At 44.8% G+C, this 14,995-nt stretch overlaps 1 protein-coding gene across 9 annotated transcripts in view; it reads right to left on the reverse strand.

The window, feature by feature from the left end:
* MEST (mesoderm specific transcript) overlaps positions 1 to 14,417 on the reverse strand; it is a 129,356-nt gene extending 114,939 nt beyond the window's left edge. For 6 of the 9 annotated variants that reach the window (XM_057550127.1, XM_057550125.1, XM_057550126.1 and 3 more), the window contains exon 1: positions 1,320 to 1,578. In XM_057550127.1, the coding sequence (XP_057406110.1) occupies positions 1,320 to 1,345 (26 nt within the window). In that variant the 5' untranslated portion in view covers positions 1,346 to 1,578. Of the gene's footprint in view, positions 1 to 423; positions 578 to 1,319; positions 1,579 to 6,937; positions 6,998 to 14,386 lie in introns of those variants that run through there. The other 3 variants (XM_057550121.1, XM_057550120.1, XM_057550122.1) reach the window with 3 other exon arrangements.
* Between the last annotated feature and the right edge of the window lie 578 nt (positions 14,418 to 14,995).

Raw genomic sequence — 14,995 nt, forward strand, 5'->3', positions numbered from 1 at the left:
GGAAGCGAAGAGGCAACCCCTCAGGAAGCCGCTTTCTGTCTTAATTACTTCAGTAAAAATGCCCCCAACATTTTAGGACTTTTAGTACGTAAGCAATCAGGCAGTCAGTAGGCAAAATAGATTAAACATTTTTTGATCCAAATATCCATTCTTTGATGAGCCAAGAATCAAGAGTACAAATTCAGCAAACCCCAGTAACAAACCTTCCAGAAATTAATGAACCTATCCGAGCCTTTTATTTCTTCATCTTGTAAATAGGAAAATACACACATTTAATACCACCAAACCTGCCCACTTCACAGCATCGCGGTGAGACTATGAACTATTTTGTAAACCAATGCAAATAATTCATGTGTAATATTATGAGTTTGGTCACATCATTCTCACTTGGCTTCCTGTTACTGAAATCTCAAAAATACTTACGCCTCGGTGATAAGACACTGCCAGTTCTAGTCACACCTATGCGGTAACTCACGCCACGGCGACACCAGGGTCTTCAAATCCTAAATCACCGCAGGGCAATACCGGGGTCTCGAAATTCTAAATCGCGCCAGGGCGATGCAGGGCTCTAGAAACCCTAAATCGTGTCAGGGTGATATTCGGATGTTAAAATCCTAATTCACGCCAAGGCAAAACCCAGGTCTAGAAACCCTAAACCGCGCCAAGGCGATGCTGGCGTATAAAAACCCTAATCGCGCCAAGGCGTTACCAGGGTCTAAAAATCTTAAGTCGCGTCAAAGTGAAGCCTGGGTCTAGAAACACTAATTCACACCTAGGGGGTACTGGGATCTAAAAATCCTCAATCGCGCAAGGGTGACACCAGGATCTAAAAACCGTCAATCGCACCAAGGCGATGCCGGGGTCTAAAAATCCTCAATCATGCCAGGGTGATGCCGAGGTCTAAAAATTGTAAACCATATCAGAGTAATACAAGGGTCCAAAAATCCTAAGTCACTCCAGGGCGCTACCAGGGTCTAGAAATTCTAAACTGCACAGGGTGACGCCAGGGTCTAGAAATTCTAAATTGCATCAGATAGATACCAGGGTCTAGAAATCCTAAATCAGGGAGATCCGGCGTTCTGAACATTCTACTGTGTGCAGGCGAGACGTCCCCTTCCAAGCAGGTAGAACAGACTCAGAGGACAGGAATGCATGCCCCCCACCCTCCGGAGATTTTCCCTCCACTGCGGGAGTCGCGCTGTGGCAGCCCCAGCTCGGACGGGCAAAGTCCCACCCGCTAGCCCGCACCCCATTTGGGGACGGCGGCTGCAAGCCAGTCACACACGCTCCCCGCCCCCCCGCGCCTGCCACGCACCCACCTGCGGAGGCGATCTCGGCGCACCATGGCGGCGTCTTATCCCATGCCGCCTGCACACCGGCCCTGAGCAAAGGGCGCGCCGCAGCGCCCGCAGCGGTGCAGGGTCGGCCGGCAGCCGGGCGCAGCCCACAGCCCGTGAGGGCGGTGCGGCCGCGGCAAGCAGCGAGCGGCCACCGGGGCGTGCGCTGCGGCAATGCGCAAGGCGCGGTTGCCGCAGAGGAGGCGCCGCCCGCCGTGATGCGCCGGGATGTGCTGGTGGCCGCGGCAGCGCAGAGCGACTGGGCACCGACTTTTAGAGCCCACCCGCGCCCCGCCCCTGGCCCGCCCACCGCGCCGCAGTGCCCCTCCCGCCGAAGCCACCCCCTTCCCCGCAGCCCCGCTGAGGGCGCAAGGATGGGGCACCCCTCCTACAGCAGCTGCTCCGGAGGGCACCTTCAGGGGTATTGACCCCCACCAGCACCCCGCTGCTCCCTCACGGCCCCCTACCCTGAACCACAGGTTCTACAGCAAAAATCCTCTTCTGGCGAGTTAACACTGCAGGAAGAGACGACAGACTTCCTGAGACTCCATCACCTCCCCCGAGACCACCCATAGGCCCCCCCCCCCAGCCCCAGAGGTGGCCGCTCGACCTCAGATGCAGTGGGACCAGGGCTTCCGCTGTGGCGCCAGCTCACATCCCGCTCGCGATCCGCGCTGAGGCGGGGGCTCTGAACCGCTCGAGTGCCCGGGCCAAAGCAGCGGTCCCTGAGCGCCCAACACCTCCTAGGTCCCTAACTACAGGTACCCACCAAGGGCACAACCGAGTGGCTAGGGAACGACAAGCTAGGCTGGGCTACCGCAGAGCTAATCAGCTGATTCAAGGGACGGCCGCTCGAGAGCAAAAAAGGGCAAAACTTGCGGCAAGTCTGGGCTCTCTCGGTCAGCCACTGCCGCGGCGCTGGGCACGTTTCCTCTGCGGCAGCGCGACGTGGTCGGCGTGCCAGAGGCCCGCCGCAGCCCTCCCGCGGCACCCACTCCCGGCACTAGCCCGTCCTGTGCCGGAAAGAATGATCGGCAGAATTATGAGACTAAAGCTCCCTTTGTTTATGCATTTATTTAAGATTGAATCACAATGCGAGGGCCCCAGTGGTACGGAAAAGAGAGAAGGATTTTTTTCTTCATCCACAATCCTTTAAAAGGCATCGATCACGCCTTTGAAGAGAAAAGTGTAGAGAATCAGTGTCTGTTCGTTTTCCGACTGTAAACTGAATTCCTGACGAACGCGTGGGCTGTGAGCGAGCCAGGCGGCCGGAGCGGTGCCGGCTCCCTCCAGCGGGGGCGCTGCAGGCCTCTCTTCCACTCGCGCCCGCCCAGGCCGCCCCGCCACTCCGCTGCCCAGAGCGCGGGCGAGCAAGATTCTGAACATCTGGGCGAAAGGCCGGGCCAGCCGAGCCCACCCGGCACCTCACAGTGTGCCAGGGAGCTGAGGGCCACCAGTCAGACATAGGAGAAACCGCCATCTATGAGCGTGTCACCAAAACGTGTGGCGCAGTCCAGGGCACACCTCTACTGGTGTCGATTCAGAGGTTCATGAAACCAGTGCTAATTTAGCACCTCCAGAGCGCTAAGAGCCAGGGGTGCAAAGACGAAGGAGAAATGGCCCCTGCCCCCAAAGCGAGCTGCTGTCCATCCGGTGAGGATGACACACAAGAACTGACGTTGCTTAAATTTTTCCTTTAATTTCCTGGCAGCATTTTGTGACAGGATGGCCCCCTCCCCCTAACATGCAAGCCCCTCAAAGCCCGAGCCCAAGTATTATTCACCTTTTGTATCCCCAGAGCCTGCCACGGCGCTGGCCACAAAGCAGACCCCTAATAAATACTGCATGAATAAGTACAAGAATTTGAGGGCGCACAGGGGAGGAAGTAATTAAGGGGAGGGGGGAAGGGTTGTCTTGAATGATGAATAGACATTTACCAGAGACAAAGAGCATTCCAACCAGAGGGGACGGCATTCGCAAAGCACCGGAGGCGCAGGACCGCACAACCTTTGGGGAAAACTCCAAGTCCTTTGGGCCGTGGCGCTGGTAGACAAAAAATTAGGCTAGAAAGAGTATTTCATCCTAAGAAGTTTACAATTTGTCCTGAAGAAAATGAGGAGCCACCGATGGATTTAAACCCTCTGCGGCCTTAATTGGTTACTTAATGAAATTTAAATTACTCCCCTTAACAAGTGGAAGATTACCTATTTTAACGAACCACCACCTTTTAAGGACTGAATTAATTACTCAGCAAAATTTAAATCGGTCCTTTCAACAGAATAAAGACTTTCCTATTTTAACTACGACAACAATATATAACAAACTTGGCATTATAGTTTTTCATATTTATTGTCAATGGAACCTATGAGTCCTACAAACAATTCCGCACTTTCATTCTCACCATGCCAGAAGCACCAGCATCCAAGATGAAGGCCATTTTGTATTTAATGGACTGAGTGCTCACAAAGGATCTTACTCTGAAAGCCATGGAACATGTCCACCCACATGGAACAAGTAGGTAGACGGGAGGGGAGACTGCTGGGGGGGGAGGGGCGGCAGAGGGGACCAAGGCAAGCACTTGAAGACAACGGGAATTCTAAGTCTGATGCTCAAGACAAACCCTCCCAGACAGAGTGCTAGGAAAAACCTCCTTGGAAAACGAGGGATCAAGGTTGAGAAGGACTTCAAACCCATAACTCGTTTAGGCGAAGGAAGCAATTCCTGTTTGGAAGAACCTCCCAGCACAGAGGCAAGGAGTCTGGAAAATGCAGAGGATACTAACAGAGATCAGCTTGGCTAAAGCCGGGAGAAAATGCTAGAGAATGCCCCAGAAGCCAAACAGTTAATGAGTTTTCTAACTGTGCCTGACTTACAGAGAGAAGCTTCCTCCACCAGGGGAGAATCTGGCCCAAGGTATAAAACATTTGGAGTGCCTGAGAAAACATGTAACCGTACATAAATCCAAAGCCTGCCTCTGGCTGGTTCTCAGTGCACCCTTTCAGTTCTTGGATACTTGACCGACATCCCAGGCAGCAGCATTCCCTCAACCCGTAGCTTATCATACATTCCTGTCACATTCCAATTCTCAGACAGTCCCACATAAAAAGACCTCAGATTTGTGCAAAGATGAGGGTAGAAAGCTCAGCATTTATTAGCTTGCTGATGTGCAACAGTGGTGAGATCAGCAGGGCTGGTACGGTGGGTTCAATAATCATTTTTTCTGAAACCCAGTTTGAGACCCATAATATGACAACAAGGATATTTACGGAGACAACAGGACAGAACTGGGACTGCCACTTGCAAGAGCCATAATTATCGATTCAAATAAGCTAAAGAAGTTCAAGATGGGGGAAACTTGATTGAACAGCAGCACATAAAGCGAGTCAGGATTTTAGTTGTCAGTGAGTCAATGTGATATGGCTCCAAAAAAACCATTGTAGACTGTAGACTGTAATTAGAGAAGCACCCAGAATAAGCTAACCCTGCTCTATTCTGCTAGTGAGAAAGTGTTTTATTTTGTTCTGCAGAGCAGATATTAAGAGACACATAAACAGGAATTTGTTCAGAGAAGACCGACTAAAATGCATTGCAAATTATGTCACTGAAGGTGTAAGAGCTGTCATATTTTAAGCTCCTACTATAGCATGGATCTTCACCCAATTTATCCCTAATTCTCATAATAACTCGCTAGATGAGTACTTTCATCCATATTTTTCAGAGAAAGATACGGCAGCTCAGAGCACTGTTAGTATGTGAAGGGACTGGGAACTGAGCGCAGATACGTCTGGCTCCAAATCTGGCGTTCTTTCCACTACCCCACACTGCCTCCCTGTTTAAAATAACCGGGCATGTTTAGTTGGAAGAAAAGAAGCCTTGTGGAGTGAGTGGAAGAAGGGAAATGTGTTAGCAGTCCTCAAATATTTGTGGAAGCAGCATTAGACATTTTATTCTGTATGGCTCCAATGAGTGCAAATTGTAGAGAAACAGATGTCGATTCAACATAAAGAATTTTCCAACAGGCTTGTCTAGAGACTGGGTAGCTCAGCCATTTGGGGACGTGACAAGTTCGCTGTCTCTAGGGGTTGGGTAGCCCTGCGGCAGGTATGCAAGGTCTGGATAAATGCATGAATGACCTTTAAGGTCTTTTCCCATCTGATAGAAACTAAGGCTCAGAGAGGCATTGGAACTTGGCCAGGGTGACCCCTCCCTGAAAGGTCAGATCCACAACAAGATCTTTCCTGGGTGTCCCTCAGCCCAGAGCTCTTTGTACAACATGCTATTTCATGCCGAGGGCAAGACAAATTGAAGAAATTATGCATACAATCACATCAACCTCCCCCTCAATCAAATTTAACCCATATATCCAAAAAGTGACTGGTGTCTTCCTTCCTCTTCAGGCTCATTTTTGGGTAAAAATCTTTGGCTGAAAAAAGTTCAAAAGATAAGTGGGAGAGGAGAGAAGCAAGGGAGCTGAATAACCCATTAACCAGATAAGATAAACCTAAGAGACTGTTTCTAGAGATTACAGTATTACTGAGCACCCCTAAAGTATCTTTACACACCCTTTGCATTACTGGGCACACCCCATAATCCCAAGTCTGGTACTATTCTGCTGTTCCACACCTGGAATACATCTTATACACTCACACATAAATAGGTTGAAGGATTTGAAATAAAATCATATCTTGTGTTTTTATAGCTCTTTACCCTTTCATGTATATTATCTCATCTGATGTTCATCACAGCCCTCTAAGGAAAACAGCTTTCTTTAGGACGGACAAGCAATTTCCTAGCTGCCTGGGGAAGAAAGGGCTACAGCACACAATTCACTTTTTTTTTTTTTTAAACTACATTCCACATTAAATTATTCCCCCAGCTTGGATGAGTCAACCCAGAAGCAGGTGTTTTGCTTTTCCTCGATTGCTATCAACACCGCACACCTTCAGCTGTCCTCCCCCACCATGCCCTCCAGTGCCCCCCAGTGCCCCCACCCCCGCTACTACCGCAGCACTTGGTCACCAACCGGTTACTAAGCACTCGCTCGGCACAGCCCCGCACTCGCTGCTCCAACTCCCAGCCAAAACCACCCCCCCGCCCACCCCCCCGGCGCCGTGCGGCCGCGTCCCCGTGCCCCCATCATTCGCCCAGGCCCGTGTGGCTGCGACCTTCCCAACCACCAATGATGTCCCGAAGCGGGAAGGCGCAGCCTCCCGGGAACTCGAGACCCGATTTCCTGGAGGGATGGTCAAGCCGACTGAGTGACTAAACGTTCTGTGGGGAGTCAAGCCTCGGACGAGGGTTAGGGGACTTCTGTGTTCTCGTCCGACCGCGAGGTTCTAGGAGACGATGACCGGGGACCTCGCCCGCGTGGCCCTCGAGTGGCGCACACACCTCGTGCGGCCACCCACCAACCTCAGCGTAGTCCAGCACGCCCCAGCCGGTCCTCATGGCCTCCCGGGCCACTATCACTCAAAGCTTGGCCCCAGGATTGGTGTAGTCCACGCACACTAGCCACATACCCCGAGTGTGCCCATGCCCAGTCATCCGCTGGGCTAGGAGGCTAAAGGTGGAGGGTCACTCCTTCCCCGCCTGTCTCCTACCTGATTCAGGTAAGACCTGGGCTACAAGACTCCATGTTTGGGGACCCGGTTGCGCATGCGCTTTCCGCAGCCAGAGCTTCTCCGCCTGACCCCAGTCCCAGGGAAGACCCGGCGAAGCCACCGAATACCCGGCTCTGGGCTAGAGCGTCGCCACCTCCGCGCACCGGCCCATCGCCCCCGAGCCCAACCTATGCTGCCGCCTTCTCCCTGCCGGGCGTCAGCGCCACCTATTGCGAAGGGTATGAAACGGCAGGCTGTGCCTTGAATAAGAGGCTGAATAAACGAATAAACTTTTATAGGGCCCAATCTGAGTACATTTACATGGTAAAACTGAAGGCCAGAGATAGTTATTAACTATGTCGAGATCTTTGGCGAGGCTTCCATATCTCAACCATTTCCCTAACTTCATAGTTACCCTAAAGACTCCCAAATCTATATCTCCAGCCCTTCCCTCTACTCCGAACTCTAGATCCATATATTTGACTGCCTTCTGTTCCTCTTCACATGAATGGCCTACACACGTCTTATACTCCACAAGGGCTAAGTTAAATTCATTACCCTTCCTCCACTACAAACTAACCACCCCCCTTCCCCAGAACCTGTGCTACTTTCTTTGTTCTCTGTTGTGGTTAATGGCATCATTAGCCACTCCAGTCTACTACATTCAATTACCAATACCTGTGGCCTAATGGAATGAAGCTAAAAAGCCAAACAGCCTTGGGTACAAATCCCAGCAAGTTCTCTCCTTCCCCCTCCTCTTCATCTTACCTCCCAAGTATCTTGGATTCATCTTGCTTCCCTCCATTCCCAACCGTTTCCCCTTGTTCAGGCCTCATTATCTCTCACTTGGGACTACTGCCTCCTAATTGGTTTCCAGGTCTCCACGATCACACCTTTCTAATTCATCATTCACACACCTGCCCAAAGTGATTTTTCTAAAATGCAAATCAGATTGCATCTCTTTCTGTCTTCAAACTCTGTACTAAGTCCTATTCCCAATGCTAAATTCAAGCTCTTTAGCTGGTCATCTAAAACACTTCCAAATCTGGACCTTCCCTTCCTCTAGAATCTTCTCTCTTACCACCCACACCTCTCCCAAACTTCATAATCTGACTAAATGTTGCTAATTGTAGTTCCTGCCAAAACACTGTGTGGTTTCCATTCTCCATGCCTTTACACATCTTCTTTCCCCCACCAAATACATTCGTCCGCACTTAGGTTACCTAAAAACTTCATTACTCAAAATTCACCTTAGTTGTCACATGCTCTTGCAAGCCTTCCCCGCAACCTTCCTACAGAAATATCACTCCCTCTGTGCTATCTCTGTCCCTTGTTGATCACTATGTGCCAGACACTGTGCTAAACTCCTTATGTACATTATATTATTTAATTCTGATGATAATGCTATAAAAGAACTATTATTATCCTAATTTTACGGATGAGAAAGCTGAGGCTTTGAAAGATGAAGGAGCTTGCCCAAGGATGCGGAGGTGGTAAGTTGTGGAGCCAGGATCTGAACGCAGATATGTCTGCTCGTGTTTATCTATTCATCAAAAAGGTTTGTAGAATTAAATGATATATGAAAAATCATGGATCATCTTTTAAAAGTATTACAGAGTTTATTTTTTAAAGGAAAAACACACAGCTGTTCTACTCTAGTAGATGGAAATAGAGTGTTCTACTTTAAACTAATGGTATTGAAGGCCAAATAAGTAGCCTTGATGTCAAGCTAAATAAAGAAACAATCCTGCTATTATTCTGTATAATTTTTTCTTATGATATGAATGTTATGAATTTTTTTGCCAAGGGACTGATGTAAACCATTAGTAAGTAGATTTTTTTTTAAAAAATCTCCTTCTGGATAAGTGGGGGAAGAGAGATCTATTGATAAATTGAAAAAGTCACCATAGAATGTTCAAAAACTTGCCAAAGATGGGGATACCAAGATATCATGAGGGATGTATGGAGTCTAAATGAGTTAATATGTGTAAAGAGAAGAGTTTCTGGCACAGAGAAAGCACCATATCATTGCTATTGCTATTACTGTTGCTGTTGTTAAGAACTTCAGTAGCTCCCAATTCAGTGGTAAAGACAAACACATAGGCTGATGAGTGAATAATACAGCTATGAACAAAGGTCTGTTGGGAGTTCCCAGAGGAGGAGGGGATGAGGATCTTCCAGGGAATAGGAAGAGGGGCAGGGAACAAGATGGCATCCAGAGGCCATATGACTGAGAAAGGAGCAAGTTGCTGGAACCAGAGCAACACCACCTAACTTCTGCAGAAACATTTTATTTGTTGGCAGATCTTTTACTACTGAAAGCTCTGTTTCTTAGAAACTCTAACGTTTAAAGTTTCCTTACTATTCCAAGCATTCTTTTGCTTCTGGCCCAGCAATGGGACCTTAGCCACTGGGCAAAAGAGCAAGACTTTTACCCAGATGACATGAAAGTATGGAGGAGGGGAGAATAGGTGACTGAAGATTATGATGGGGTGACCAAGTACTCAAGGGAAGTTCCAGCCCCACCCAGAAGTCAGCTGGGATAATCAGGACTCCAGAAGGGGAAAACACATTCCCATCCCCCAGGCTCCAGCCCCTCCCTAGCAGAGGAGAAACAGATGGGCACAGACTTAGTGATGTGTGCCTTCAGCAGGAGGGAAGGGCAGAGGCCATCATCCAACTTGGCAGGCACTGCCCAAGAAGGCCCACCTTTTTCCTCCAAACCCATGCCAGGTGTCTAGCACACTAACTCAGTGTTTCCCAAGCCAAAGGACATGGAAGGCTGCTTAAAAGTCTACATTCTTTACCACAGGCCATTAACTTTATATGTAGGCAAAACATATTTATGTTCCTCTCGTTCTTCAATAAACAGAGTAAAGAAACTTTCTGTGGGTAGTTCACTCCAGACCAGTGAAATGAGGCCAGCTATTCTGATGGGAATAACTAATGAGACACATACAGAAAAGAAGTTAAACATTAAACAGAGGAACACTGTTGGTAGAATTGAATAGATACAACTTTTTTGGAGGGCATTTTGGCAATAGCTATTAAAATTGATCCGGCAATTCCACTTTGCCAAATTTATTCTGTGTGTATACTCCCTGACATGTGTCCAAGGATGAACAATGCTGCATTATTTGGAACAAGAATCTTTTTAACTGAAAACAAGCTAAATATCCATCTATAAGGTGCTGGTTATGAGGCTGTCTAACATGTAAAGCTTTTCAATATACATGAAAAAGCAAGGTTCAAAAGAGTGTGTATATTATAATCCTACTTGTATAAAAACATGTATGTACCATATAACTAAATATGTTGATACTTACAGTATTAATATATTTACATATGTATTAGAAATCCCTGGAAACATCCAGATGTGGCAAAGTGGCAGCTTAGGGGCAAATCTGGTCTACGGGGACATTCGTTTATTTGGCTTTTTTGTTTTAAATTTAAATGTGAATGCCCGCAGAAAGGGCCCTTTACTCTCTAGTCTCACACCCTTCAGTTCCCCCAGCTGTTACTTGGCCTGGTCCCTAAATGCGAGTGAGGATAGATGCAGGCACTAGTGGGGGTAGCTGGAGGCATGCTTTTAGTATTTACTTTCCACTTCTGATCTGTAAGCAAACATGACATTTATGACTTAAGGGAGGGTACAGTGGGGACTGACGTCTTTCCATGTCGGAGAGAAGAAGGCCTAGAGGAAAATAAGAATCCTGAGACATGAGACACTGACTTGGAAGTTACTGCTACAGGCGAGATAAGGAGCAAGCGGAGGCTGAGCCAGCCACTAAGAGCAAGGATGAATTGTGAAGCCCAGATTTGAAACTTCTTTTAAAATCCCTTATCAGCCACTGCAGTGAAAGGAATGTACAGGCTTCTCTTTCTTCTTCTTCCTTTCCTGTCATGAAAAATCGCAGCCTGTGGTTTATCACATGGGCAGCTGGGCAGGACTCTGTGGAAACCCAGCTCTGCTCATAGCACTCCTGGAGAGTCTCATTCTCCTGTGCCTGTGAGTTAATTTCTTTCCCTTCACCGTGTTGGCACCAGCTGTACAGAAAGCAGGAGTCTTCAGCACCAAAGATACAGCAGAAATCAAACTTGGATGTGCCTGTACAGAGTCTACCAGATAGTACTGTCCTGGCCTTTGCCTACCTGTAGGATCAGTGGCTTCCACAGTTAACTTCAAGATAATATTAGAAACCCTAATAATCTGTAAATAAGAGTAAAGCTTTACCTTAAAATAAGAACAAGGAAAACTTCCAAATGAAACATTTCCTTGTTTTTGGCAGCAGCTAACAGACAGCAGCTGGTGTGAGAGTCCTGGATGCCATACTATGCTCTTTCATCTGCTGGAAATTCTTCAGTTGAATGAAATTATTCATTTGAAAAGTTTTCATTGAATTTAGGCTGGTATTTCAGGGACTTTCTCTTCTGTAGTCTGAACAGTGGGGAATGCATCATGGTGCTAAATTGGGGAGATTGGGTCATGAATATAGTCCAATCCATGAATTACTCTTTTTTGGGGGGCTGGTTCATTGAGGGAGAGAGAGCGAGAGAGAGGAACCAGAGGTTTTATAACTATAGGAGGGATTACGTCCCATCTATGATTCACTCTACCCCCATTCCCATTATCTCTGTCCACAATATTATGCCTGTCATAGACATTCAGGTGCTTCAATGCAAATCCACTAAGTTCACACAAGTATCCCAAATGACCATCAGCTGATGGATGGATAAATAAAATGTGGTATATGCATACAATGGAATATCACTTGGCAACAAAAAGGGTTGAAGTGCAGATACATGATACACCATGGATGAACCTTGAAAACATTATGCTAAGTAAAAGAAGTCAGACACGAAAGACCACATATTATATGATTCTATTTCTACAAAATTCCAGAATAGGCAAATCTATAGAGACCAAAAGTAGATTAGTGGTTACCTAGGGCTGGGGTAGGAGGGGGGAAGGAGAGTGAATGCTAATAGGTATAGGGATTTTGGGGGTGGAGGTGGTGCATCTAAAATTAATAGTGGGACTTCCCTGGTGGTGCAGTGGTTAAGAATCCACCTGCCAATGCAGGGGACATGGGTTCGAGCCCTGGTGTGAGAAGAGCCTACATGCCGTGGAGCAACTAAGCCCGTGCACCACAACTACTGAGCCTACACTCTAGAGCCTGCGAGCCACAACTACTGAGCCCACCTGCCACAACTACTGAAGCCCGTGCGCCTAGAGCCTGTGCTCCACAACAAGAGAAGCCACCACAATGAGAAGCCCCCGAACTGCAATGAAGAGTAGCCCCACTCGCCACAACTAGAGAAAGCCCGTGCACAGCAACAAAGACCCAACGCAGCCATAAATAAATAAATAAATATATATTTTAAAAAATTAATAGTGGTAATAGATACGCAATTCTGTGAGTATAATAAAAACCACTGTAAATTTTAAATAGGTGAATTATATGTTGCATAAAGTGTATCTCAATAAAGTCATTACTGAAAAGATAAAAGGAAGGAAAGATGTATACCAAGAAAACATTAGTTTAAAAAGCTGAAGTGACATAATATTTAAAAAAAGATTTTGGAACAAGGAATATTACCATGGATAAAGAAGGATTTCACAGTGAAAAAGGAATTAATTCATCAAAAAAAAAAATCCTATATGCGTATGCATATGGTAATAGAGCTTCAAAATAACTTAAGCAAAAATTGATGGAATTAGAGGAGAAAAAGTCAAATCCACAATTATAACTAGGGGTTTTTATACTCCTCTCTCAAAAATTTATAAAGGAAATAGTAAATCAGAATATACAACACTTGAACAATACTATCAATCAACTAGAACTAATTGTCATCTAAAGAAAACTCCACACAACAAAAGTAGAACACCCAGTCTTTTCAACCGAACATGGAATATTCATCAAGATAGATCATGCTCAAGATAGATCATATTCTGTACCATATTGGATAGGTCTCAATAAATGCAAAAGGATTGAATTCATTTGAACATATTCTCTAACCACAATGGAATTAAATTATAAATCAATAACAGAAAAATATATGGAAATCCTCAAGTATTTGGAAATTAAACAGTAGATTTCTAAATAATCCATGGGTCCAATACAAATCACAAGTGAAATTATTAAAAATTTGAACTGAATGGAAATAAAAACACAATACATCAAAATTTGTGGGATGCAGCTAAAACTGTGCTAAGATGGAAATTTATAGCAATGAATACAATCATCCCTCAGTACCTGTGGGGGGATTTTTTCCAAGACCACCCCCCCATACAAAAATCCAAGGATGCTCAAGTCCCTTTTATAAAATGGCTGTAGTACAGCTGGCCCTCCTTATCCCTGGGTTCCTCATCCTTGCATTCAACCAACTGCCCATCCCACAGATAAGGGGAGCTGACTGTATTTAACAAGAAGAACAGTCTCAGATCAAAAATCTAATCTTCCACCTTAAGAAACTGTAAAAAGAAGAGCAAAGTAAACCCAAGTAAGTAGAAGGAAGGAAATAATAAAGAGCAGAATCGATGAAACTGAAAACAGAAAAACAGTAGAGAAAAATCAATGAAAATAAAAGCTAATTCTTTGAAAAGATCAATAAAATTAATAAAAGTCAGATGAATCAGGGAAAAGAAAAAGAAGACAAAACTTACCAGTGTCAGGAATAAAAGAGAAGAGAATAAAGACCCTCAGACATTAAAAGGATGAAAAGGCAATATTATGGACAACTTTATGCCAATAAATTCAACAACTTCAATGAAAGACAAATTCCTTAAAAAATACAAACTACCAAAGATCATTCAAGAAGAAAGAAATGAACACAATATCCCTATATCTACCAAATAAATTGGACTCATGGTTAAAAACCTAGTCACAAAGAAAACTCCAGGCATAGGTGACTTCACTGGTGAATGCCACCAAACATTTCAGGAAGGAATAATCCCAATTTTACACAGTCTTCTAGAAATAGAAGAGGAGGCGACACTTCCCAAATCATTTTATAAGGCCAGCATTATTCTGTTCCCGAAACCAGACAAAGGCATTACAAGAAGAGAAAACTACAGACCAATATCTTCATGAACATAGATGCAGAAATCCTTAACAAATGTTTTGCAAATTAAATCTAACAACATATAAAATGAATGACACATCATGACTAAATGGGGCTTATCCAAGGAATGTAAAATTGTTTCAGTATTCAAAAATCAATCAGTGTAATTCACCACATTAACAAACCAAAAAAGAAAAACCATCTCAATAGATGCAAAAAGCATTTGACAAAAGTCAAATCCATTTTTAATGAAAATCCTTGGCAAATTAGGAATAACGAAACTTCCTCAACACAATTAAGGACATCTATGAAAAACCTACAGCTGACTTTATCCCTAATGCCTTCCCTCCTAATATAGGGAACAATGCAAGGATTTCTACTTACCACATTTCTGTTCAGCATTGTCCTGGAGGCCCTAGACAGTGGAATAATGCAAGAAAAAGAAATAAAAGTTATAAATATTGAAAAAGAATAAGTAAAACAAAATCTATTTATATACAACATGATTGTATATGTTGAAAATCCTAAAGAATCTACAGAAAATTTACCAGAACCAAGAAGTGAGTTTAGTAAGATTATAGAATACAAGGTTAATATACAAAATCAATTGTGTATCTATTTACTAGCAATGAACAATTAAAAAATGAATTTTAAAATAATACCATTTACAGTAACATCCAAAAATATGAACTACTTGGGGATAAGTTAAATAAAACATTACAAGATTTATACACTGAAAACATCACTGAGAAAAATTAAGGAAGATCTAAATAAGTGAAGAGTTATATCATGTTCATGGGTGAGAAGGCTCAATATTGTTAAAATAGAAATTCTCTCCAAACTGAGCTACAGATTTGACACAATCACAATAAAAAGCCAAGCAGACTTTTTTGTAGAAAGTAACAGCTGATTGTAAAGTTTATGTGGAAATGCAAAAAGCGTAGAATAGCCAAAACAGTTTTTAAAATAGAGAACAAAGTTAGAGGACTTAAA

This window comes from Balaenoptera acutorostrata, chromosome 7, assembly GCF_949987535.1.
Source record: "Balaenoptera acutorostrata chromosome 7, mBalAcu1.1, whole genome shotgun sequence".
Classification (NCBI taxonomy): domain Eukaryota; kingdom Metazoa; phylum Chordata; class Mammalia; order Artiodactyla; family Balaenopteridae; genus Balaenoptera; species Balaenoptera acutorostrata.